Source organism: Myodes glareolus, chromosome 1, assembly GCF_982192425.1.
Source record: "Myodes glareolus chromosome 1, mMyoGla1.1, whole genome shotgun sequence".
Lineage (NCBI taxonomy): Eukaryota > Metazoa > Chordata > Mammalia > Rodentia > Cricetidae > Myodes > Myodes glareolus.
Genome location: NC_142026.1, coordinates 108,934,489 through 108,962,132, shown reverse-complemented (window position 1 = coordinate 108,962,132; position 27,644 = coordinate 108,934,489). Strand labels below are relative to the sequence as shown.

Here is a 27,644-nt window from a genome sequence, read left to right as displayed (position 1 = left end):
TTCACAGAGATGAAATCCTCCTTAGATTTTCAGCTTCCTTGGTCAAAAGCTCTTTCTGCACCCTCCTGTGGCAGAGTGGGCAGACGAGGGGAGGAGTGGAGCGAGACTTGTGGACTGGGCAAAGCAGGCAATGGCACGGAAAGAAGACCAAGGGCTATGCCTGCCCCCCAACCTCCTCGCTCACTCCCAGTGATAGTCCAGACACACAAACGTGATCAAATTACAACTTGAAAATTCTGGAATAATACAGGATTTTTTGTAGTCAAATACAAGATAAGATCTTGACAGATTAAAAAAAAAACAGCCATTTTATACCGTACTTTAATATTCCAATGTCGCTCGGCACAGAAGCTTCTTGACTTGGCTGTCTTGATCATTACTCTCACCTGTGTCTGCAATCTCAAGGGTGCCTAAGCTGTGCTCCCAAGTGTGACCTTGGTGGGAAGCAGACCTACCTCAATTTCAGCCCGACTACTAATGACTGACTAACTAGCTTTGCATAGACATTTGCAGCAAGTTACTTGACTTCCCAAGTTCTCAGTTGCATCATTAGCAGGAGAGGGAGAACCAGTCCTAGTGTGACAATCCGAAGACTGAATATATAAATATGTTTATATTTAGAAAGTGCCTAGCGCAAGGCCAGGCACACAAGTGGAAGTCTGACTCACGACAGCTTTCCCTGGCTACCGTTTCCTTCTATGTTGGGATAAATGACCTGTTTAGTGAGCTGTTTTCTTCAAGCATTACAGCAGACTTTGGAGTTTCTATAGCCAGACAGCTCGACAGTTAGGGTTCTAAGCTAGGTCTTGACCTGCTGTGGGCTAAAACCGAGACAGAGGACGAGGTGATTGTGGTGGCACACATTTTTAATTGGGAGGCAGAGGCAAGAGTATCTCTGTGAGTTCAAGTCCAGCCTGGCTGACATAGTGAGTTTCGGAGCAGCCACAGTTTACGAACAAACAATGTCTCCAGCACCAAGGGTGAAGAAGCCCAAAGAGTGCCTCGACTGCACAGTTCCTCTTGGGATTTTGGAATTTCCAAGCAACCATTTATTCTAACATTTCTTTAGCTTAAACTGAATACAGCCACAGCAAAAGCTTATTCAAGAAAAACTACTCGGTGGCTTTAATTAGGACAGTAGAAGCTGTTTAGCTGGGGAAGCAGAATTTCTTGTGAGTCAGCCATCTCTTTCTCTGTAATTATGCGTCACATTGTAAACATCTTACTCTCTTACTTGAATTATGCCTGTGGTAAATATTGGGGAAACAAACACGGGAAGAGCGAGTGCCTAGGAAAACAGGTGGCATCTGAAGGCTCACAGCTCATTTTCTCCAGAGTGTGGGCTTTCCCCTGACCAGCCATGCTGAAGCCAGCCCCAGTCTGCTGAGAGTGACATCAAGAAAAGATGCAACAATAAGTTATTTTCCCTCCCTACAGGGATGCGTTCATTTTAGCCACTTCGCTAAATCGAGCATGGGAAGAGGCAGGAGGTATGAAATGTAGGGGGAAACATGCCTATGGGGTAAGCCCTATAAAAATCGTGGGGGTCACTTTTGAATGCCAAAACATTACCTCTTTTTAGGACTCACTAGCTTTTTTAAAAAGAATTCATTTTTTTAAAAAAAATGAAGTCATTAATAGATAAAATATCAAAGGTCAAGAATTGGGTTCTTAACCTGCCCCGAACACATCTTCTACAATGTAGAAGTTTGACAAGCCTCAGAACAAGGAGGGTATTCTTTCAAAGGGATTCAGAAAGGGTGACTGAAGCAGTGTCTTCTCATGCCTATGAGTCCACACTGAAACAAGGAATTTTTAAAGTTATGTTCCTTTGGTCATAGTTTAGCAAGAGTTTTAATTAACCATGGTTCCATGAACAAGACTGAGAAGAGATAAACATGACTTATTCTTTATCTAATGAGTAAAAGTGAAACATCTGGACTGATAATCCCATAAAATTATAATTTAACATATAGAACATATGTCACCAAGGGAACATAATAGAAGGAATATAGCAAGTGTATCAAGCAAGATACCAGAGAAAAAGTCTCCAGAAAAAAGTACCCAGCAATTAATTAGTCAATCCCCCCATGAAATGGAAGTTCTACTTAGTAAGGTGAGCTCTCACAGGGAGAAAACAACAGATGCCCCTGCCATTTTGTTCCAAATGAAAAAGTTTCTGGAGTAGGAATTAGTGATAGTTGAGAGATAAATTAAGATCTGTTACAATATTGTTCCGACAACTTCGCAGCATCTGGCAACGAGACTCCTCTTTTTCTGACACTTTCAATGGTTGCCTTGGTGTCACAGCGGTTGGCGCCAGAGCGGTGAGTGTTTTAACTCAAACAGAGCTTCTTCCTGATGCACACAGCAGCTACACAGGCCAGCCTCGGATCCACGTGTACCTGGAAGCCTACTAACAGGAGGAGGGAGACTCTGGAAGCTGGGGAAATGCACGCTAGAGTTAGAGAGCTAACTCTAGCACAGCAGGGCCCCAGGACCAGAAAACCCAAGCTCCCCAGGACTGCTGATTAACTTTTGTAATCATTTATGAGTTTGGCTTTAATTAACTCTACTCTGCTTGGTGTGATCATTTTGCAAGGCATGCACGCGTGTGCGCGTGCACACGCACACGCGCACACACACACACACACACACACACACACACACACACACACTGGCATGAACACACCATCATACTTTATGTTAGCTCATTTCCTCATCTGTTTAGTACGATATAGATGGGCTCTGGTATGACTGGCACAATTGAGTTCATGTGGAAAAGATTAATCAGATTGATGGCAGCAATTCTTATACCAGGCACTACGTGATTCTCAGAATTGTAGCACTGGTCCTACAACTGAAAAGGCATTTTGAGAGTCTATAATGAGCGGCACAGACTGAATGGTTTCATTAAATTAAGTTTAGCAGTGGGCACTTGGCTTACAAGGTAATACAAGTAATTGCCAAGCATTTTAAAGAGGCTTTGCTGGGCTTCTGTGGTTATATCTAAGCAGGGTTAGACAGTGTGGGGTTTATAACACTCAGTGACTCTTTAGAGATAGTGTCTAATTTAGAGGCAAGTGTAAGTAGATGCAGACAGACTTGATGGGAGTGAGATCTTATGTTCCCTTCCAATGGGTCATTTCCAGTCATTTCCAGTAGTCCAGCGCAGAGACCACTTGCTCCTGTCACCCGGGATTGTTTGTCAAGCGAATTCCTGGGAGGTACTGAGTCAAAAGCCACATTTAACTAAGCAGCCTAGATGATCCCATATGAATCAAAGATCCAGACCCAGGTTTTATTAAAACACAGAGAAATGCACACACATATTCTTTGACTCAGCTGGAGACACGTGGAGATGTAAATCCCCAGAAAAAGCCACCATCTTCCAGGGGCAACGAGAGGGTAGTGATGAACCCGCTCTATCCAAAATGCGGACATTACCTCACAGCAAGCACTTGGCTCAGCAGATGCTCGCTAAGTTTGTGACAGACAAGGAAGAGGGTGGAGATGGAAAAGGACTGCATGAATACCCCCATTTCTATCTCGGATGCCCTAGGGATGGTGCACAGCCATTTGAGCAGTGTCTAAAAGAAAACAGGCCCAAGCTTTGAGAACCCAACAAAAAGACTCGAGGATATTCTGAATCCCAGGTAGAGAAAGGTACTAGGATATGGTCCCTGAACCTTTTTCTCTGGTGACTGAAGGCAGGTTCATATCTGTCCTCATGTAGTATCTTTACTAATCTAGGCAGGCCAGGAAGGTAAATAACCAGTAAGAAAGTCTCACCCTAAGTTACAAGAGTACAAGAATGTATTTGGAGACTCTGCATCATCATTTGGTAATGACTTCTGAAATATTTGGTATGACAGTCTCACAAAAGGGAAAATGTAGGGCTTTCAAGTACATAAAGAGAAAACTACATAATGAATGTCTCCCAGATCACATACCAGTCATTTCTCCTTTGAGAAAGGATGGCTAATTTAAAACATTTACATTCTCAGGAGATCAAGGATGCTCCATGCAGAGGGACAGGAAGATAGACACGGCCTCTACCATGATAGAACTTCGAAAGAAAAGCACAAAGACTCCGAGGAAGTCTTTCCAAACGTATAATGGCCCGATCTACAGGCTTGAAGGTCAGCAAAAGCTTCTGAGAGGGCGGGATGGTGGCTTTAATGGGCAGAGATTCAGCTTTTCGGCAAAGAGAAAGACAGCTGAAGCATCCACCTGAAGAAAGAGTCTGGCAGAGTTAGGGGAAATGCAGGACTCTATTGGGGTTACATTAGGGACGAAGGTCTCAGTGCCCAGGATCAGGAAGTCACTGAAAGTTGTAAGAAGGAGGGGATTTAGTATCAGAAGAATTTTTAAAATTCAGACTTCAGGGCCCTAGCCTAGAAGATTTTGGTGGGTTGGTACAGGTCTGAAACCTAAACGTTAAGGACACTACAGGGCATCTGACATTCAACAGTTTGGGCACTGCTGCTAGAGAGTATCAGTCGCCCATGGCCTAACTCAGGTAGGTGACGCTTAAAATAGTGCCAAGGTAGGAAAGGCACTATTTTAAGCGTCACCTACCTTAAAGGTAGACACCTTTAAGGAAAGGAAGAGACACGTGACTGGCATTATTCATTTGACCTTGCCTGTTAGATTAACCCCTGAACCAACCATACCAACACATCACTCACTTGGGGACTATCTGGCATCTGGGTATGGTGATGGCACAGCGCTCCTATCAGTGCACAGCCTGTGCACACCCCAGGCTACTAGCTGCCTCTTCAGCACACGCAGGCCTAATGCTCACTTGCTTCATCTGGAGGCCTCAGAAGAAAAGGGGCGTGTGAGTAGCTCCACTCCCCTGCCCCTCCCCAAGGCAGGCTCTGAAATGTGTGGTTTACACACTTCACAGAGCATTCCCAGCAGGTCTGTGCCTTGCTGCCCTGCAGCAGGAACTGGTGTGACAGGCTAGCTGTTTCTGATTGTCTCCCCCCTGCTTCACTCCCAGTCCCCTACCCGTGTTTTCTTCACCTCACAAATGAGCCACTTGCAATCAGATCCATCTCACAGCTTGTCTCTGGGAGTGAAAATTATCTAAGAAGTACAGAACGGCAGCTCAAGTCTAACAAATTAAAAACTATATACGGAAAATTTGCTAAACATGTGAGGTGAGCAGTGATCGCAGAAGAAAGGGGAACACGGACATTATGAACATCACCCAGAAATACTACAGAAATTGACTGGCCATGCTTGTACTCTTAGGAAAGAAAGGAAACATGGGCTGAATATTTCTGATCCCTAAATCTAAAATGTGCCCAAAGCAGAAATTTCTTGAGTGTTTCTTGGAGCATTGCAGACTAGGAATGCTCAACTTGTAAAGTTTAGGCAAATATAACATGTTTAAAAATCCCCCATTTGAAACATCCTGATCCCAAGCATTTTGGATAAGGGAGACTCAACCAGGCCTCTGCAACAAACAAACAAAGAACCTATTTCTCTTTCAGAAATGCTCATAAAACTACCATTTAATAACTGCTGTGGAATAATCCTTCTGTACACTATGAAAACGTGCTGCTCTCATTGTTAATAAAAAGATGATTAGCTGATAGCTAAGCAGGATTTTGGGGGCAGAGAGAATGTTGGGAAAAAGAAGGGCAGAGTCCAAGGAGTCATCATGAGCCAGATGTGGAAGAAGCAACATGGGAAGTTTACAGATGAGGTAAACCAGCCTCATAGATGAATAGAATGGGTTAATTTAAGTTGTAAGAGCTGGCTGGAGACAAGCCTAAGCTATTGGCGGAGCATTTATAATTAATAAGTTTCTGTGTGGTTATTTGTGAGTGACTGCCAGGATGCAGGGAGTTAGGGCTTAGTAGTTATCACCTGGAGAGCTTTTCAACTACACTTTTCACCTTTATCATCCTCATTTAACTAAAAGAATCCAAGAGACAAGTGAAAGACCAAAGGTCATATGCACAGCATGCAGAGAAGCCAATGCATAAGCTGGGGTACCCCCTGCTTTCTTCTATTACATCACTTTCCATGGAGGAAAAAGCACAGAGTCGAGAGCACAGCTGGGTGGAGAGGCAAGACTAGGAATGTTTAGTTCATCAACTTTCACCATCCAGTGTTTGGATGCCCTTCGTTGGTCTGCGGGAGAGGTTTGCATCATTGACTATTTACTCAAGAAAGTAACATTTGAGAAAATGTCTAGAAGGAACAAGAACTATCCTTCAATAATCCCTGTTAGGGCCCCAAGAAGTTAGTTACTAAATATTTTTGCATATCATTTTTAAAAAAGTTTTTTCCCTTGCCAGGGACTGCATAAACTTTGAATGAAAATGTGAGATTATTTACTATACTTATGCTTCAGTGACTTAAAGCTTTAATTAAGCAGAATGTTTATAATTCTCATAACCTTTTTTTTTTTTTAAACTGTATGTGTGTGGTGGCATTGGTGTGCGAGTGTGTGTGTGTCTGTGTTTGGGGGACAGGGTTCTCTCACCCATGTGTGCAAATCTAGAAGCCAGAGGTAGACACTGGTTCCCTTAGTATTTTAGATTTTGAGACAGGGCCTCTCATTGAACTTGGGAGCTTGCCATGTCTGCTAGACTGGCTGACCAGGGAGCCCATAGGATCTACCGGTCATCCCCTCCTAGTACTGGGGTTAGGTGTGTACCCGTGCCTGCCTTTTACCCGAGTGTCAGAGCTCCAAGCTCAAATGCTTACACCCAGAGCCATCCCCCCAGTCCCTCATAATAATTATTATTCTATAAACTCTTGATATATTTTTTGATTGTTCAAAATGGAACTGACTTACTGTTTCTTGGTCATCTGGGAGGAAAGCAGAAGAAATAAGGACTCCTATACAACGAGTTATGAAGATTCCATTATGTCTCTTTCACAAGCCTTACATATTAAAACCAAGACTTTGGCCAATGCTGATGCAGAAAAGGCCAATTGAGAAGATGCGATGAAAGCAAAATAGGGTTTTGAACAGTCTCCAACTCTTTGCTGAGTAGTTTTATGATGCAAGTCATTTGGGAAGAGGGAACCTCAATTGAGACAATGCCCCATCAGATTTGCCCAGGGGCAAGGATGTGGTATATTTTCTTGATTGATAACTGGTGTGGTGGGTGGGGGTGAGGGGCAGCTCACCATGAGAGGTGCCACCCTTGGTGGTCCTGGAAGCAAGCCAAGAAGCCTCATTCCTCATTCCGTGCTGGCCTCAGCAACAACTCCTGACTGCTGTTCCAGCTCTATTGAGAGTTCCTCCCTCCCTTCCCTCGGTGATGGACTGTGCAGTGGAAATGAAAACTGAAATAAATTTGCCTCTTTATCCCCACGCTGATTTTGGTCTGTGATGTTTTATCGCAGCAATAGAAATGTCAAATTATGAAAAAACTCTGAACTTTCCAGCACAAGGCTTCAGGGCTTCAAAGAAGGATCAAGTCCTTGTCTACACCTCAAGGAATGCACCCACCCCATCCACCATTAAATCCTGAAGAAATAACCCCAGCCGGAAGTAGATCACTGTGAGAGTTAGACGTAAGTACCTCCGGCCATTTCCTTCAGTATCAAGCAAGACACACTGAAAATATTATAATGCATACATACACAATTTAAACCATAACATTATGAGTTTTATAACCACTTCACAGTTTTCTTGAAAGAGGAAAACACATCTGGGAAAAAGCAGAGCCTTTTCTACTTACTTCCTCTATGAACAGCTGCCAGCCTTGGGCCACACTGCGCTCAGGGTTGAATCACTTTACTTATATATTTATTTGACATGAAGTCTCACTGTTTGGCTCAGACTGATCTTGAACTAAGCAATTCTCCTGCTTTTGCCTTGCCAGTGGCTTGGCGTATGTTATCACAGCCGCATTCAATTAAGGATTTAAGGATCTTAGTCAAATGTTAGGGCTGATAATAGGGAGTTTCCAAGAATGGATCTCCACTGTTGTTTAATGACTTTCTGTTTGGTTTTTAAGGCAGGGTCTCATGTACATCAGGCTGACCTTAAACTGTATAGTGGGTCTCCTGTCTCTACCTCCCCAGTGATAGGATTCTGGGAGTACATACCAACCTGGCTAAGTCATGTACATTTTGAATAATCCACAGGAAAACATTGCCACAAAACATAAAGCATGCATGACGACAACCTCTTGCAAGACAACGAGAGTGCGTCTGCACAAGGCAGGCATCATCAATCACTTCAATTACCTGGTTTCAGGAGATGATGAGTTTTCATTTATGTCTGTCCTTCGACTTCTTGGAAATGTTGGACTAGATGGAGGCATCTCACCGCTTAGGCGGTCTGGGAAAATGCGCTCTTTATTCAAGTTGATTTCTGAATAGGGGCAGTAGGCACCACTAGAAGAGAAAAGTGCGTTCCCATTAGATCGTAATTATACAATTAAAATTGTAGGCTAGTGAAAAGATTCCAAAATTGATCCAAGTATGTTATATATGCACATGTGTAAATGTATGACTAGATAGACAGCCATAAACTATATCTTTACAGATCATTTAAGTTTGTTCCACAGGTGAACAGACCTGCACTAGAAGAATTCAGCTGCAACCTCTGAGCTGAGCAACAGTCAGAGGATTCCACTAGTACTTTTTATAGGTAAGGCCTATGCACATCTCTGGGGATAATCAGCAACAAGAAATACCCACACTTGGGACATTCATAGCTATTTAATCTCCCCTATACCACTTAGTAAATTTCAATGTCCCCGGGGAACACTACAATCTCTGGGACTGTAGTTACAGCTGATTTCCTAGAGAACACACAAATGCTTTGAAGCTAATTCTATCCCTGGTATGAAAGGAAGCCACAGGCCAACCTTTCCTATCTGCCCTTAGATGTTATACTCTGAGGTCCCATATGGTGATAACTTCTGTTACCTAGGCAGAGGAAATTGAGGTCACTGAGTGCTAGCTTGGCATTAGCTAGCAGATGCTTGGCCTGGGCCTTAGCATTCCAGTCTCTAGAACATCTGGGTACCAGGCTTCCAACATACACTAAGCTCTCCAGTTGACTGTGCACCTTGCTCCTCTGCTTTGAGAGGCCCTCTTAAGTCAGGAAATCATTTGGACATTAGATACAGTATATTGTTGTCTTGTGTGCTCTTTTCTTTCTATCACAGTGAGAATATTAACAATAACCCAAGGGAACCTTCTTAAACAATGCGTATATTCTCTATCAAGAGAAGCCAAGACACTCTCCCGGAAAAAGAAGAGAAGAATCTGAAATGCTCCCTGGTAACTCTAGAAGAGACATAAAATTCATCTCAGATAGCTTGTGAGCAAAAATGCAAGCTTTAGTAAGTACATACTGCTCTTCACTGGTACTTTAAGCAAAAGCAACAACATTTAATCACATGCTGATATAAATTTATATAATGTCTATCCAGCAACAACCAAGAAAACCAAAACACAATTGACAGAAATCTTTATGGATCACATTGAGCACTGTGTTGTGCTGTGCTTATATACATTGTCTTAATCTACCCAATACCCTATAGAAAAGACATCTCATATGAAACACTAGGTTTTGAAATGGTTAAGCAACTTCAGTCTTTAATTTTCTGATTATCAGCAAGTATTTATCAATTAAGTATCTACTGCGTTAACCACCTCTCTAGGCATGGGAATAAAATAAAAAGAGAGGTGAAAATTCTGGCCTCAAGAGAGTAGTAGTCCAGGGCAGTGGTTCTCAACCTTCCTGATACAATTGTCTTAATACAATTCATGTTATGGTAACCCCCACATTATAAAATTATTTTTGCTGCTACTTCATAACTGTAACTTTGGTACTGTTATGAACCGTAATGTAAATATCTGTGTTCCGATGATCTTAGGCAACCCCTGTGAAAGGGTCATTTGTCTCCCTTACAGGGCTGTGGTCCACAGGTTGAGAACTGCTGATCTAGGGCAAGATGGGCAAGACCTAATCACACAAATTCTGTAACTTTACACGGAAACGGCTTCTATAAAGAAAGCGAAAGAGCACAGCATTAGCGAGGACCTGAGGATGTTCTGATGGGCAGTGAGGAAGGGCTTCTCTAGAGGAGAACAAATCCCTAAAGGTCAGGACAGAATTGCTCATGTCTGCTTCCCACACTCCGGAGAAGGCAATGCAACACACAGGAGGGAGAGAAGTCGAGATGACAGAAAGCAGGAGATGCAGGGAGAGGTAGTGTCAGGTATGGCTCACTAGACCGCAGTCAGGAGACGCAGGGAGAGGTAGTGTCAGGTATGGCTCACTAGACCAGAGTCAGGAGATGCAGGGAGAGGTAGTGTTAGGCATGGCTCACTAGACCGGAGTCAGGAGATGCAGGGAGCGATAACATCATGGATGTCTCACTAGACCATAGTCAGCAGTTCCAAGTTTAATTTGGGGCTCAAAATTGAAGGCCCTAGGAAATCTCGAAACACAAGAAGTGATAGGGATCACCTTGGGTGTGTGGGATGGAAATGCAAGGAAAGTTAAAGGACTTTAGACCTCTCCTGCTATCCCATGATGCCCTGCAGACCGAGAGACAGCCTGTGGTCTGCAGGGATCCAGAAGGGATTGCTGGTTTGTGCTGTATTTTTTTTTTTATTTCTTTCTGAGAAAAGAATGAGTAGTGGGAAGTAAATGTGGAGCAAAGCACTAATTATGTGAAGTTTATTATTAGACATTTAAATAAAAATGCTGATTGCCGGAGGTCACACCGCAATGAAATAGCTCAGCAAGATGAGTCTACTCATTTAATAACAGGCGTAGTACTTCAGTCAGCCACACTATCAAGGAAAATCTAACCGCATCAGCCATTCAGACACTGCATGGGATCCTGTTTGGGATGCCCGAACTTATCAAGAGTTCACAGGCACAAATTACCAAAACTAGTTCTGCCTAACGTGAACAGAGACTTTCAATGAGGCAGCCTGTAGCTTAGTTGGAAGGCAGACAATCAGGTGTAGGCAGGAGGCAGGACTCAGAACAACATATGGCCTTAGAGAATCTCTGCACGGGATGGGGTTGCTGGGGCAGCATACACGGGCCACACTTAGCCTGTCTACTACCTTGCGGTCCCGACACATTCCTCAGGTTCATGGAGACTACAAGCACAAAGCCTGGCAAGCCTGTGCTCTGGAGGATCCTCAAGACAGGAAGCCCAGAGCGCAGCATGGTGTGTTTGGGTCTTCAGCTGCCCTGTGAAAGAAAGCTGCCCTTTTCTTTCCTACCAAGAAAGCAAACAAGCTGTGCTGCCATGTGGCCACCTTAAGGCACAACACTTTCCTTAATGCTGAGCTTCAGCTCAGGCAGGGTCCAAGTGTCTACTGAAGTCCTGTTCAGATGTCTGAGGGTTTCCTCACAACTTACCATCTTCATTGAACCTCCCTAAAACCATCCAAAGTTACAGATAACCAGCTCCTCCCAAGCACTTGAGTCTCTGCTCTGACAAAGGAGTTGAGTTGGTCCGGCCTCAGTCATCTCGGAAGCCAGCCTAGGCCATTCTCTCCAGTGCATGTTTTATTGAATTTATGTATTTCAATATTGAGGCAATAAAAGAAAAGTGGTGTTTTGTCTTCTTTCGACGGACAGTATAGTGCTGACCCAGCAGCAGCGTACATGTATAGTTAGACCTCACTTATCCTTAAGTTCCGGGCTCTACAAGCAGTGAACTTACTTTGGACGGCATCAGGGTCGAGGAACACACACTACCAGCTTCACACAATGGGAAGTCATGCAGGAATTTTAGATGGCCTAGGTCCCCAGCAAAACACCAGTTACAAAGCAGACAATTGGGTTCAAACTTTATGAAAACAGCCCTTTGCTTTTGTTGTTGACTAAAGGAAAAACTTGGGGATAGTTCAGAGAAAGGTAAAATGCTGGTTCGGAGCCTTGCTGCTTAAATGCCTGTTTTGTTTTTTGGATTTGTTGTTGTTGTTGTTTTCTTTTGAAAACAGATTGCCCTAGCTCTTTCAACCTTTCAATTAAAAGAGAAACAAGCCTGCTTTCTGAAGAATTGCCCTAATGAGCAAGATCTGCCCTACCAAGGGAGCCATTAGATGGCCAGCCACAGATGTACACTAAGCCTCTCCCTTCCTTCGAACCTTGAGGAACCCCTGTTCTTACACCTGCACAGGGTGGAAAGGAATGCCAGCTGGAGATGACTGAGGGACATGTGACAAGACACAGCCAAGAGTCATAGCCACGGCGGAATGAGAAATGCTTCCGGTAGAACCAGGGTGCCTGGCAGAGGGCTCTGTGGCCTCATCCAAGCACGGTGATGAGCCAGCACAGTGTCTGAGACTGAGTTTTCATTTCAAAATGATGATGCCACCAAAAGTGGGCAGGCCTGACCCAGGCGAACAATCTCCTTGCCTGGCATTTATCCTCACCACTGTGGAAGCGGCTCCAAAGAGGGCGCTCATGGGACAGATACAAAAAAAAAAGGCTTCAAAGGGGACTTGTAGAGTGTCACACCGTTCTTGGTGAAGTTGACTGGCTCTTGTTTAGTTGCTGCACGATATGAGTAAATATTAGCCTGTATTATGGAAGAATTTCTTTATTTCTAATCTGAGACGACGACACTGATCTGAAAGCACCATCAAGAGCTGGGTCTGCCCACCTCTTATGGTGCGCACAGTTCTGTGTGTTGCAACTTTCTCTGGGCTAAGCAGGGCTCCAAGTCCTTCCCATGAATTAATTCTTTCATCACACCCCGCCTATGAAGGCCATCGTCACCCATGTTACAGAGGAAGGCACTGGTGGAGGAAAGTGCAAGTACGGTTTCATTTTCTCCTATGCTCATTCATTCTCTCTCCCCTTTCCCTTCTTCCTTCCTTCCTTCCTTTCTTCCTTCCTTCCTTCCTTCCTTCCTTCCTTCCTTCCTTCCTTCCTTCCCTCCCTGTTTCCCTTCTTCTTTCTCCCCTCTAGTTATTCATCCAAATAAAGTCCTTTCAGGAAGGAACAGTACAAATCCTTCCCCAAAACGACCTTATTGTGTCACGAATATTAGCAAATTCTTGTACACTAACCACTTGACAAGTACCTGCTCCCAGAGCCTCTCAGTAGGCTGTTGGTAAGTGAAAGGGAGGCCTTGTCCTCTGCTATCCAGTATTGTCTAAAACCCCTCTTAGTTATAAACTATTCATGTTTCAACAACAAGGCAACGCATCAGTATAAGCATCCACATCGTTACTCTTACACACAATACCAACAAACATACAGGACAGGCTGTATCAGGTGACCGCTCTGTACAGGGTCCTGATGGGAGGAGGAGACATCAAGGCCATCCTGGGATTCATTGAGCACTGCTTCTATCAGTGTCCCATCCAGGGCATTTGCTCAACTCTTCCAACTTCTTCTCATCATCTATAAGCGGTGCTCGACTCACAGACTTGCTGGGAGGATGAAATGTGGTCAAACACACAGCCTTCGAACAGCGGCTATGATAGAGGAGGGCAAACACATCCCACACATTATAATGACCTAACAAATGAGGTACTTGGCCTCCATCATGTAAGGGTAAAAATCAGCAAAGATAAACAGTGGTATGGAAAGCCTATTTGAGAGGACGCGACTCCATTCAGAAATAGCGAGTGCTTTACTGAGCATGGCCACTCCTACCGCCTCAGACATAGGCTCCGCCCCTCTTCTGCACAACCACAAGGGCTAGTTGACCAAAGCAGGCACTCAGCCTCACGAGAGCTGGATGGATGGCTGCTAAATGGAAACCAGGTTTCAGATGTGCACCCACGGTTATTAATTTGCAGAGCACTACATGAATGCCAACTATATTCTCTAGAGACGGGAGGAAATAAGCATTCTCTTGTTTAATTTCTAAAAGATCAGATTTTATATATCAAAGACGTACTTCTGAAGGCAATAAATATGTAGAATAGCTGCTTTGATGTAACTTCAGCTCTCTTAACCTCAAGTGGGCTTTTCCCATTCTCAGACCTCTGAGTCGGCCAAAAAAAGAATGGAGAGTCAGGATTGAGCGAGCTGGCTATAGAATCCTCTTTGGAGATGAGAACGCTCTTCACTAATTGTATTTCATAGTAAAGAAAGGCTGCAGCCCCCACCTGTGTTACCAAATGCATACTCTGCTCCTAACGTTTCTTAGGTCAAGCATAACTTGTAATCTTCAGAGACAGTCACAAGTAAATGCCAGCCAAACCACCAGTCTTTTGCTTACGTGCTCCTAACGCTAACCTTACTGAAAGAGCAACTTTCTTTGTTATCTACGCAAAGAACGCATGTTTTGATTTATTCAGTTTCTCAGTAAATTAATCCAAAGAGAATTTTCTCATTATGTTTTCCTAAGCACAGCATTCTCAGCAAGGACAGAAATAATTGCCAGGGAAATGAACCTTTCAGAGAATATGGATGAAGCAGCGAGCTAATCCACAAGTGTACTGATGAGATGGAAAACAGGCCGGGCCCGCTAAGGATTAATGTCCTGCCAAGAAGACAGTGTGGAGCACTGTAAATTATACCGACTACACAAGGAGCGGGGAAAACCTGTGCACAGGCTGGGAAGGGCGGACAGCAGAACCTGGACCATGTCATCAGTTCTCATAGCTTTATTCTTCTGTCCAGAGACCTGGCCCACCAACCCTGCACAAGACAAAGATCCCGATAGCCATGCCCTGCGTCCTCAAGAGAGTCACTGTGGTTTTCTGGCTAAGCCTTGTCTTTTCCGTCATAAACTATATTCTGCCAGTTTTTTTTTTTTTTTTTAAAGAACATGAGCAGTTCTTGAACATGATTCCAATTACTCTGTTTCCTTCCCGCATTTATGCATAAGTTACTCTCTGGATCTTCCCATAATTTACCCCTCCTAGTAACAAGCACAACACCACCTGTCGTAGCCAATCCATCAAGAAATTCCCCAAAGACAATCACTAAACTGGGGGAGCAGCTGGGCTGGAGGAGCCTAAGGGTAAAGGCAGTCCAGACAAGCAGCTAGGGCATGTGGCTTGGTTGTCATACACACTTCGCTGTCACAACTTTCCTACTGGGCCCTAAGGAGCTGCCAGTGAGACTATGCACATGGTGTGGAATTCTCATCTCTAGAGTTATTCAGTATGCACAGTGCTGTATGGTGTGTTCCCTTCCGGTGCTAAAGGCAGATTTTAAATAGCCAACTGTATCCTAACACCACGTCAGAATTTACCCAGTTTAATCATTTCTTCGTTCTTTCCTTTCAATTTGAGGAAATTGCCTTGAGTCTAATGAACATCACGGGACTGTACGGCGGTAATGCAGATGAGTCAAAGACCCTCATTTCAGTTAGGATGTTCTGTATTCCACCTAAAATGATGCCGTGTGAGTGGGGATGCTGAACGTGGGACCGAGTCATGGAGCAGGGCTGTGGGGGGCAGTGAGGCGGCGAAGGTCAAGGCCAGACCTTTCAGCTCCCCTCACCTGTGGCTAGAGAGGACAAGTTATTACGCCTATGGAGCACTCCACTGGGCACACCACAGCTCATGGGAAAAGAGTTCCTCTAAGAGTGAGGCTCTGAAAGCCAGCAGACTGCCATTGGGCAACAGAACAATCTCTGATACAGAGGAGGCGAATGCTTGATAAGGGTTACACGTTCCGACTGAGAAAAAGAACTGTTCTTCAGGAGAAACCACTGAACAAAAGACTGTCTCAATTGAGGGTGCAGTTTTGCACACTCGTGCACTGTGCCTTGCACTCGGACTGACCTATTAGCTGAAAAGTGACCCGGCTGCCTTCGTGAGGCAAAGCCAATAACTTCTAGGCTGAAGTGTCTTCAGCAGAGTTTAAATTAATGCTCTATCTGGTTTGCAGCCATATGAGTGGCACTAAGGGTTTAAAAATGGGTATCTACAAATGGGATCATTATCCTGTCTGTGCACTTTTTATTCTGGAACACAATGAATGTCAAAACAAGAAGAAAAAGAAACACTTGTGGATGCAGAGACAAACAGAAAGTTCACTGAACCCAAATGAAAACAATGCACCAATTTTGCAAGTCTTATTAACTCTTTCTTAGAGGAATGGGTAGCAACATTTCTGAATGTGTTTAATGTTACAGGGGCCACAGCATGTATGGAGGTTAGGGGACAACTTTCCTTTTACCATATGGATTCCAGATGGAATGCAAGTTTCCAGGCTTGGTGGTACTTACTCACTGAGCAATCTCACTGACCTATAATTTCAGAATTTTAAGGGGCCAGACTCAAACCAGATGAATAAGAAATAATTTTCCCAATGAGTAATACAATTAGCACGTTTCCATAATGGACATTGATAGCTATTACTATTTTAATACATATTCAAATGGGTGACCCCTTTGTCCCTGAGAAGTCCTACTAAATCATAGGAATTTATTTCAGTAATATATTTCAATATCTATGAAGATCCCAAATCACCTGAACATCAAGTTTTAGTTGTATTTTTGGTTTCTTTTCTAGTTACTTACCATTAAGAAAAAATATTGGGGAAAAATAATCACTTTCCTGACCATTAAATCCTTACATTTGGTCATATTGTTTGGTGATGTTCACGGCTAATCTACAATATCTGACTTTTCAAACTGTGAAGTCACCCAGCCACATCATATTTCACTAAATAATTTCAACAGTACCTGCCCTCACCTCGTTAATGGTAAATCCCAAATAACTATTTTAGAAGCCAAGTATTTGCAAAACTAGCCAAGCCAAAACAACAACAACAACAAACCAACCAACCAACCAAACAAACAAACAAACAAACCTACCAAATAACTAAAGTAAATCTATTTTAAACAGTGAATGAGTGTTCCCTTGGGAAGACTTAACTTTAGATATATCCTTCGGTTTTACAGTCTCCATGGTAACCACATTCCCTATGGCTCTGAATATAAAATCAGCTCACATCTGTTTCTTATGGAAGAAAATTATCTTCTACATTCGCAGACAGGCACCCTCTATCCAACATGCACAAAAGTCCCCATGCAAATAGTGGCGAACACGTACCTCTGAGTTCCCAGGTACCTTGATTTTTTAAAATGACCAATCCCCCTGCAGCCTAGAGTTGGACATCCCCCGGTTTCTGATGGCTCCATTAATTCTGCAGGGCCTACAACAAAAATAATAAAAAGAAAAGGTAAAAAAGAAAATACAACAAGAAGTTGAACAGAAAGCTATTGATTTAAATGTCTAGAATGAGAGTAGAGTGGAGGAAAAAAACTCCATTTCTGGAACGATTGTCTCTATGTGTACATATAAAAAAAAGGAATTCTTGTAAAAAATTTAAATGTTTTAATATCTCTATTTTAATAATATTCTCTATGGTTCATTCTGTCACAAAGTTTATATTTCTTTATCCTGAAATGCTAAGTTTTGATCTAACCTTATTTTAAGAGGTCAGACAACAAGGATGTTTAAAAGTGACTTGATAGGGATATTTGAAAGAACTGTTATCAAATGGAAAAACCACATAAAAATTTTAATTGTGAAAATTTCAAACACTGGATCATAGAATATGAAATATAAGCACCATGTTGGACCCACCCAAGCCAACTAAGTGGCCAGGGTTGGACTGCACACGAAGTTACAAACATTGGCAGCTTGTTCTCGCCCACCCACCACTGTGGATGAACGCACTCCTAGCTATGGCTCCAACCTGTCGATTCACAGCTGTATCAAGTGGAGGATTTTCATTCTGCTTCTTAAAAGGTACAACTCAAGAGTGTGTCTAAAACAGTTTCTTCCGATTTGTATTTCACATTTTACATTATTAATATTCTTCACAACGATGTTATCTATACAAACTACGTGCCATAGTTTATTCAACTAAAAACTTCCAACTTTGTTACTTTAGACATTCTTCAATTAGAAGTATACCCAAGTATGACTATGTACCCTTAGTCTGAATATAGCACACATAAATCTCGCATATAGCTTAGGGAAAGAACACCAATTATTTTTTAAAAAACTGACTATAGCATATTGGATTTCATAATTTTCTCACACAAGGCATATATTCTTTAACGCAGATTATGGTGTATGTTCTCTCTCTCTTTCTATGTGTGTGTGTGTTTGTGTGTGGTATATGCTTTTCTTATCATCCTGGATTTAAATCTTTACTGAGTGAACTATGAATTTGCATTTAGAATAAATTACAAAGCAGAAGGTGGCCTTTTTAATACATTTCCTAGGATCTGCCAATGATAACATTTTCAAGGTTATAGTATCAGGTCACTATTAGGATACTGAAATTTTAATAGTCTGGCAAATTATCTTCTAAAAATTAGCACTAATTGTAAAAGGTTATGTTTACTTCTAAACAAAACTCAAAACAGCATACCTTATTTATTTAGGCAACGTGATTTTTCTTTTATAATTTTGTGTGTATGTGCTCATGTGCACGTGAGTGTGTGTGTGTGTGTGTGCGCTCACGTGATACACGCACCACTGGCAATCAAAAGAGAAGAAATATATGGAGAAATAGAAGGAAATGGAGAAAGAGGAGACAAAAAAATTAAGCACACTATTTAAGAAAATGAAAACGTTGGTCATGATGATCTAAGTGTGTCTTACTTAGTGGAGCCTGAAGAGGATGACCAGTTTTGGAACACCAGCCCACAGGGTGAATATCTGGAGAGTCTGCATCTATCCAGTAGTCATAGCAACTGCTCCAGCCATCAAAATGAACCTGGATAACAGGAGAACACAGAGTCATAAGAATCCCTACTGTAAATCTTCTACCCACGGCGTGAGCCTTTTATACTTCCTTCTGATTACCAGTATATTTAATGCTCAATAAATCACTTCAATTATTTAAAACACTTCACTCACAACCTGAAATAAAAGATGCTTTTGAAACTACACATAGATTATCGAAACATTAATAACTGCCTTCCCAAAGATGCACCTGAGGCAGCTGTTCTGCAGGTTTATTACTCACATCCTTAAACGCTGTTAGCAAATGAAGAATAGGAACATGAATAACATCTTCAGACAAGCAAACAAAACACTCACAAACATAGCTGAGGTGATTTAAAAATCAGGGAAATGGGAAGGGAAAATGGGAAGAGCGGAAAGGAAGACCTTTGAGGTAAATATAAAGTAAGCTTTTTGTTTTTTTTTTTTTTAAAGTACATCGCTCACTTGCTAGAAACACATCCAATTTATAAAATATCCCGGAACCATTCCATTTTAAATGTCTTTCTCTTTTATAAAGACTTATTTTTATTTTATATGTATGGGTGTTTTGCCTACATGGATGTCTGCATAGCATGTGCATGTCTGAAGCCCACAGAATCCAGAAGAGGGCACTGAATCCCCAGAACTGTAGTTATAGAGAGTTGTGAGCCTCCATGTGAGGGTTGGGGATTAAATCTGTGTCCTGCAGAAGAGCAGTTAGTGTTCTTAACTGCTGAGTCATCTCTCCAACCCCCAAATCATCTTTCTTGTAAATAAACATAGTATCTCTCAAGATACATTATAAAGTGGTCACAGGTGACATTGTTACTGGTCTCTAAAGTAAAGAACGATGGCCTTTTAGGGAATGTCACTAGTTATTAGTGCATAGTCTTCAGGTTTATATACATTACATACACACATGTAATATATAATATAAATATTATGTACATATAATATATATTATCTTTTTACAATAAAAGTACTTGATATATTTTACTTTTAGGTCAAATTTGTCAACTAGACTCTTTGGAACTGTATAAATCTTTCAGTCTTTACAAGACAATAAATATTCTAGAAGAATGCTTGAGTAAACACAGTACAATCATGGCAAAAGACCAACTAAGCCCGTAAAAAAAAACCAACACTGATCGATTTGATATCATAAAAATGTAGAGCTTCAGATAGTAAATGTCACCGTAAGCAAGATGAAAGTCCTCCAAATACACTTATTATACAAGTGACAAAGCTCTTTCCTTCTTATTAAGCCCCAATCTATCAATTAGAAAAAATGAAAACTGCAACAGAAAGACGGCAAATAGATACAAATGGCTCATCATCGACAAAATAAATTAAATTGTTGGTAAATATATGAAGAGACAATCAATTTATTCGCAACATAAAACTTACAAATGAAAAGTCCAAGACACTATTCTCTTATCAGCCTGCCCAAAAGGGTTCACATCTTGTTGAACCCGACTGCTGTAAGCAGGAGCATAAAGGGAACTCCATAGACCACTGACAGCGACATAATATGTCTGCGGCACTATGTGGCAAAGGCAACAAACATTTGAAACATACTGTCTTTGACTTATCAAAACTGATACTAAAAAGTAACTCACCATTTGTAGGGAAAGTAGGATGCAGTTGTTAAAAATAAGTACACAGGTGTGAGGGGTAGAAATAATGTAATTTCTCAAGACTATGAGTCAGTTTTCCTAGAATCAAGGCCCTAAAGACTGCCTCTCCTGGAAGAAGTCATGGATACCACACTAAGTGGGACAGAGCTCACAGAGATAAATTGGTAGCTAGTAAACCAACAGACAGAAGGAACCGGGCCAAGAGTCGGAAAGAAAGTCATTTATTATTCACATGCAAAAAATTTGAAGCACCATTTAAGGTTTGTTAGTTTTGAATGTTTCCTTTCCTTTAATCAAAAATATTGTCAAAACAACAACCAGAATAATATTCACAATTTTCTGAAAATAGACAGTTATGGCATCAAGGTTACCACAGAATGAGCAACGATAATTTATGTTAAATTTCATTTTAAACCTTCTGGTTTTCAACTAACCATAGTGAGGTATTTTTGTTTTACTTCAAACATGAAGCTTTGATGCTTAGAATTATCTGATATTTGAGAACCAATACGAAAAGAGAGACCATGCTAGTTAGTAAAGAAATTTGGGGGGCTAAAACAATGGCCCAAGGGGTAAGAGAATCTGTTGCTCGCTGGCTCACAATCACCCTTCAACTCCAGTTCTATGGGCCTGATGCCTTCTTCTGGCTGTCAAAAGCAGACAGGCACACACGCACACACAAAGACACAAAGGCACACATATACATAATAAAGAAAGAAAGAAAGAAACAAACAAACATAATATTTAAGAAGAATTTGAGAGAGTAATCAAGGAAGAGAAGAAAAACTATCAGCAGTGTCCTCAGACAGAAGCAACATTGCTTCAGGAAATAAAAAGATGCTTTTTAAACAAAGCAGGAACTAAATACCATTTTTAAAAAATTCTTGAAAAGCTCACAAAAAAATCACAATTGTAATTAAAAATGTAATAACAAAGTGTGAAAAAGAGATGAAAGCATTTCTAAGCAAACAATTTTGAAACATCAGCAACACATAAGAAAACAAGAGCATCAACCTGACAGCCAATATCAGGGTACCAACTTCCAGAAGGAGAGCAGAGACATGGGATCCATCAAAGCAAAAATAGGATACAGAGACTGCAGAACAGAAAGCTTCACAGTGGGAAGGCATGGGGACCCAGTTTGACAAACAGATCACAGGGTTGGAGACCACCGGAGACAGCCAGTCATCTCCAAGTGCTGCAGAAAGAAGCCCATGGCCCAAAGAGACTCAACCAGAGAGACCTTGGGTATCCAAAAGTTCCAGGAGTGAGATGCAGCGAACAGTGAAACACTGAGGGTAAAAGCTCCCTCCCTAGAACATCTCACCTAGCTGCACTAACAATCAAACACAAAGCCAGCAGATGGACATTTTCTCAAATACAAGGAGTGAAGAGATGTTTATCTAAAAAGACATGTTTCAGCGGGACAAAAGTACACCAAGCAAAACAAGGCATTTCATTATACTTTGTAATTTTCAGGAAAATGAAATACAGACTGGTGCATCCGTGAAAAGGAGTCTCAGGATGCGGGCTGTGCGCCCGGCTGAGAGCACCCACTCTGCTTAGCAGGCGGCTGAAGAGTTGTGGGAAAAACAGGTTCAAAGGAAAGAGATAGACATCAGCCGCTGAAAAGCAAACTCGCGCCTCTGATTCAAAACATCAAACTACTGTAGCATCTGAAAAACATCTAGTAAGAAACTAGAAGTGGTTAAAGAGCAAGCTACAAAAAGATCATTGACTACAGCAAAGCCAAAAAAAAAAAGTAATTTAAAAAGACTTAGAAACGAACAACGCTAGTATATTTATAATAACAACACGGGAAGGAGAAAATAAAACAAAACACAGCAAGATCTAAGTCACAAGGTCCATTAACAGACAGTAAAGCAACTTAAAATTGAACTGAGAAGCTGGTGTAGGGACTAGCCTTTAATCTCAGCACTTGGAAGGCAGGGCCAGAATGGTCTACACAGTGAGTTCCAGGAAAGCCAAGGCTACATAGTGACGCCCTGCCTCAAAAATAACAGCAACGAAAGCTGAACTGAGAAAAACAGTGCATCAAAAATATTATAAAAACTGGAGAAGAATTGTCACTGATAGCTGAGGCAGACAGATGTGATTGAAGAGGGATGCTACACTACTTCATGTCCTGTCCCCAAAGCAGAAGATGAGAGCAGACATGCATTCTGGTCCTTGCCTTCAACAGCACCCAGCAGGAACAACCTCCTTACCACTAGAGACGCTCAAGGTGTTAAACAGTAGACACTGTGTAACTTTAAAAGTCGATCTCATTTAAAATCTAATTCCAAAGCACTGATTTTGTCATGATTTGATTTGCACATCACAACCAACTATAATGAAGAAAAAAGTACACTAGAATGTCAGGTGGTGGCGGCACACCTTTAATCCTTTAACCCAGTACTTGGGAGGCAGAGGCAGGAGAAACAGAGTTCAAGACCAGCCCGCTCCAGGACAATTCGGGCTACAAAACCCTGTCTTGAAAAACAAAACAACAAAACAAAACAAAACAAAAAGAAAGAATGAAAAAAAAAGTACACTAGAAAATGGTTAACATAGGCTTACAGTTTTTTTTTTATGGTTTTTTTAAAATTTATGATTATATCGCCTTTTCTTTGTCTCTAAGGTAGACTCTGGCCATGCAGGAGGCCAGACACTCAGGTCTTTTTGCTTCTGCCTTTCTACTGCTGGAATTATAGGTATGTGCTACAAACCCGACTGAACGGATTGGCTCTTAAACATACTTAAACATTAACGTTACTATTATCCAGAAATAACAGTCTGTATAACTTTCCAGCTTATGTTAAACTTTACTATCTTATACATTATCTCATTAGAAATAGCTATTGATTTATCATTATTTTGAAAAATGAACTTGAAGTTAGAATTCCTGCTGCCTAGAACTAAGAGTTCTTTCTTTTCTAGTACTGAATAAAGTGCTTCATCAAACCTGCCTGAGCCTTGGCCTCATTGATACGGTGCTAATGGCTCACGTGGCCCACACAGAAGCAACTACAAATGTCCATCAGCATGAGTGTATGGAGAAACTCATTGCCACAAGCTGATAATGGCTTGCTGCGTTTAGAGACATTATTATTCCTAACATAAAAGTTACCTGAACCTAGGTAGAGAGTAGGGTAAGCACGATTCTGGCAAAAGAGAAAAATAAGTAGTAAAATCAGAAGTTTAGGAGGCCTTTGTGGGTAGCATCTGAATTCTACACATCTGAACCACATATGGATGGAACTAGCAATATTGTCTTGACCCTGGCTTTCTTATAAAGAGGTATTGGAAGTCTATTAGTCCAATTCCAGTAAGACTCTGATTTTATTTATAAAGTTATTTATCTTTACTTACATTTTATAAACTATATCTAGTGGAGTCAACAAAAAAAAATTAGCCTCTTAAAAAGAGGCACGATGCCCTTATTTTCTTTTTCTTCTGGAGAGAACAGTACCTAAATATGATATATCTATTTTCTCCAAATACACGCTCAAAATGTGAAACTGTTATTCATAATTGAAGAGAAAATATCTTGGGGCAATTAAAGAAAACACTTGGATGGATGCAAACCTTAGCATAATCCCATGGTTTTAGTAACTTACTTACAGGGCATAAGTTCACTGCCTAGTAAACTAGTAATGTTACCATTTAAGATACAGAATAACAAAGGTCCAAATCAAGGCAGGACCAAGAACACTTACCTTGATTCGGTGATCGTCTGTATCTGCTACAGTTGCTACTCTGATAAACAACGGATTTCTTTTGTCTACAGCTTCAAGCTTCATTTTTTTCTGGAATCCATGTGGCGGTTTCTGCCATAACAGAAGGATATCATGTCGTGAGGAAGAGCAGGATGATGGACAGCACCAGTAAGCAAGCAACAGTTGAATTGTTTAGGTTACCAGTTCTTAGATAAGCACTGAGTGACATTTGTGATCAAAACATACAGGTCAATACACATGTAAAAAGACAACCTGACGGCCCAGCTAGGGAGAAAACAGAAAGGCAGAGATACCATAGCTATTTGATCAGTCACAGGGAAGACTAGACATTTCCTAACAGGTTGAGGTGTAAGAATAAAGTCAATAGGCATGATTTTTTTGTTTTGTTTTGTTTCGTTTTGTTTTTTGAGACAGGGTTTCTCCGTGTAACAGCCATAGCTGTCCTGGAACTAGTTCTTGTAGACCAGGCTGGCCTCAAACTCTCAGAGATCCACCTACCTCTGCCTCCCGAGTGCTGGGATTAAAGGTGTGTGCCACCAATGCCTGGCATATTTTTCCTTTTTGAGGTGAGTAAAAGCTCATAATTTTATTGTCTTCATAACAAAATTGGTTTAGAACTGGATCACTTGGCCCTTTCTCTTGTTATTGCCTCCCAGTTCAGAAATGTGTGCATCTCTTACTAGCCAGCATCCTCTTAGATCAGAAGCTGGGCTCTGCACACTCCAGTCTCAGTGGGGACTTCTTTGTAGTCTTAGCCTTTTCGCAGAGAATAGTCTGCCCACCTTAACCACTCTGTTTCCTGTCAGAAAGCCGCTTTCCCTGGGTATACAAAGAGCCCTTGCCCTTCTTGTCCTGTGTCACTTTGTGGGGTTGGTGCTTGTCATTTCTTACAGAACATCTGGCAGGTCTTAGGAACGCTCACCATGCTTGCAGGAGCAGTAATGACACAGAAAGGGATTTTTTTTTTTAAAGAGGGAAAAAAATCAAAGTGTCTGCGGAACATCTAGAAGTGGTGGTCAAGTGGAGAAGGGACAATTTAAAACAAATCATCAATCCAACTGAACAAGATGGAAAATCTTGTTCTTGGAAAGAAAGATTAAACACTCAGAAGAAACAGTTACATTCTGAGAAAGCCATGGGCAGAGGAAAGTAAGGTGAATATGATTTTAGTAAATTATATAAAATAACATGAAGAACAGAACAATGCCTGCAAGATTCTTGACATCCAAGCTGCGGAAACCTTAGTTCGACCTCTTATACCACAGCAGACATGTAGCCTGATCTTGCTGCCGGTGTACAGGCTTTTAAAAGCTTGCATGTGGAAAGGGTAGAGAAATGGAAAAATATGGCACCCCTCAATCTTACTCGAAAGCCTGAACTTCTGTCAAGGGGAATCATAGAAATCCTTTCACAAGTTTTTCTCTATGGTTTCTCATTAAAATCCTTTCTATCTTAAACTATACTTACTAATTAAGTCTACCATTAAAACCTCTAGCAGTTTTTGTACTAAAGTATCGTCTAAAGAAGAAAATTGTCTGCAGAACAGAGTCATGTTCGAAAGAACAGTATTTTATTTTGAAACAGAATCTTTGTACATAGCCTGCACTGGCCTTGATCTGTGGCCTCTCAAATGTTAGGACGACACACAAGTGTCCAGGGCCCGACTCTTACAAAATTATTTAACATAATTATTTTTCCCCATAAATTCATGAGAAAAAATAAAGTATAAAGTAATATATTTGAGGAGCTGGGAGCTAGTTCAGTTGGCACGCTTGCTCCCGAGAACCCACATTTACAAAGCGGGTGTGGTGGTGCACCTAAGATCCCAGCTGGGGAGGTGGAGGCAAGCAGATCTCTGTGGCTCACACCAGTCAACCTAAACCCACTTGGCAAGTTTCAAGTCAGTGAGACACCTTTTCTCAAAAACCAAGATGGACAGACGCTGAGGAATAACATTCAAGGTTCTTCTTCATCCACCCCTATGCCTGCCTCCGGAACACATGTGCGTCCACATATACAGAAATCACAAAAACAATTCGGAATTTTCAAAACTGAAAAGCTCTGACAGCATCTCCTTTAACCTCCTGCTTCTTCTCATTGCCACGCCTGCTGACCAGTTTCCTAAATGTCCACGAACCAACAGCATCATCGAACACACAAATCAGGGGGACAAAGCAAATTCTCTCACCACTTTGAAAGCTCTTGCAGGAGCAGGTAAAGAATTGGTTTCTTCTAAATACTTATCCCAAGAAAAGTGTTTCACGTGCGAGTAGCCTAGGAAATAAAGAGAAACATGAATCCTGTGAGGGTGTCGTGAAATGAGAGTGAGAATAACAAGGTGTCCCATAAAAATCATGATCCATCAGCGCCTAGCCCAGGAAAGAATTGCTCAGGACCACAGGGAAACATACTCCTCCAGAGCTGTCGCTCACAGTGAGGAGCTCCACTCTGATCGTTTATTCTTCTATTTTTTAGATGAGATTATACAAAATATCTTTATTAAAATACTGAAATAATACATAAGACTTATGAGTGTTATTTATGAAATATTTCAGATAGCTCCTCCTTTATTAGGCTGAATAAAGAAACATGCCTATATCACAGAATATTTTTAAAAGTGTGTGTAAAAATAACCCCTCTGCCTCTCCCTGCTGCCTTTTGTTTCCTATACAGCCCCAGATCTATTAGGCAGGCAAAACAGTGGCCTATTTGGGTGAAAAATTTGCCACATGAAGGGGAATTACAAAATCTGCAAACAGATTAGTTATAATGGAAGCCAGGTTTCCACCCAACTGAGAAACAGGTATAAACATGAATAGAAGAAAACTAAAATGAAGCCAATAGTTTGAGACTTGAACGGTATCAATGAGAAGGGTTTTTAACATACATTAGTGCTGAAATAGAAAAGAACACGAAGTCTTGCACATGCTCACAGATGTCCATTTCTACAGCCACTGAGATACCCAATAGGAGCATCACCTGACCAGCAGTGGGTAAGCAGACCAAGGTTTCTATATAGCACACACACACACACACACACACACACACACACACACACACACGCACACACGGAAAGAATGACTGTAGGGCTGGATCAAGACGTGTGAGGGTACGATAATCCCAGCTGTTCCAGACAGCAGTTTGCAGAAACTGAGACAAGCGTGTGAAAGGAGGTAGAAGCCAGCTGAAAGGAGCTCTTGCTGGGTACATCTTTAAAACATCCACATGAAAATCAACACTGAACTCTGGATGAAGTTAGTATTCTACAGTTCCATTAAATGAATTAACTGGAGGAATAACTGGGAAATGAAAAAGCTAATGTTTACAGAAAAACATCAATTAATTCTATACAAAAATAGATGGAGTCAGAAAAATTACCATTACCCATTAACATTTGTCAACTTAGAATAGTAATTAGTTTCAAATAGAAATATTAACAGATGGTAAAACTACTGAAAGAAAGATGAGATAGGCGGTAATTACAAAATCTCAAAGAACACGAGAAAAAAGTATTGGGAGAAGAGACTAGCAAATATCTCCTTGAATAATTCATGGTGAAAGATAGACTCAAATGCTGTGCCCTTGAGAGAATTACAATAAAAAA

At 41.4% G+C, this 27,644-nt stretch overlaps 1 protein-coding gene across 13 annotated transcripts in view; it reads right to left on the bottom strand.

Moving 5' to 3' along the window:
- Positions 1 to 27,644, bottom strand: part of L3mbtl3 (L3MBTL histone methyl-lysine binding protein 3) — a 108,732-nt gene that overhangs the window by 15,495 nt on the left and 65,593 nt on the right. For all 13 annotated transcript variants that reach the window (XM_048425082.3, XM_048425090.3, XM_085689710.2 and 10 more), the window contains 5 exons: positions 26,229 to 26,314; positions 24,020 to 24,130; positions 18,559 to 18,673; positions 16,993 to 17,095; positions 8,227 to 8,376 (listed from right to left, as the gene is read on the bottom strand). In XM_048425082.3, coding sequence (XP_048281039.1) covers positions 8,227 to 8,376; positions 16,993 to 17,095; positions 18,559 to 18,673; positions 24,020 to 24,130; positions 26,229 to 26,314 — 565 coding nt within the window. The remainder of the gene's footprint in view (positions 1 to 8,226; positions 8,377 to 16,992; positions 17,096 to 18,558; positions 18,674 to 24,019; positions 24,131 to 26,228; positions 26,315 to 27,644) is intronic.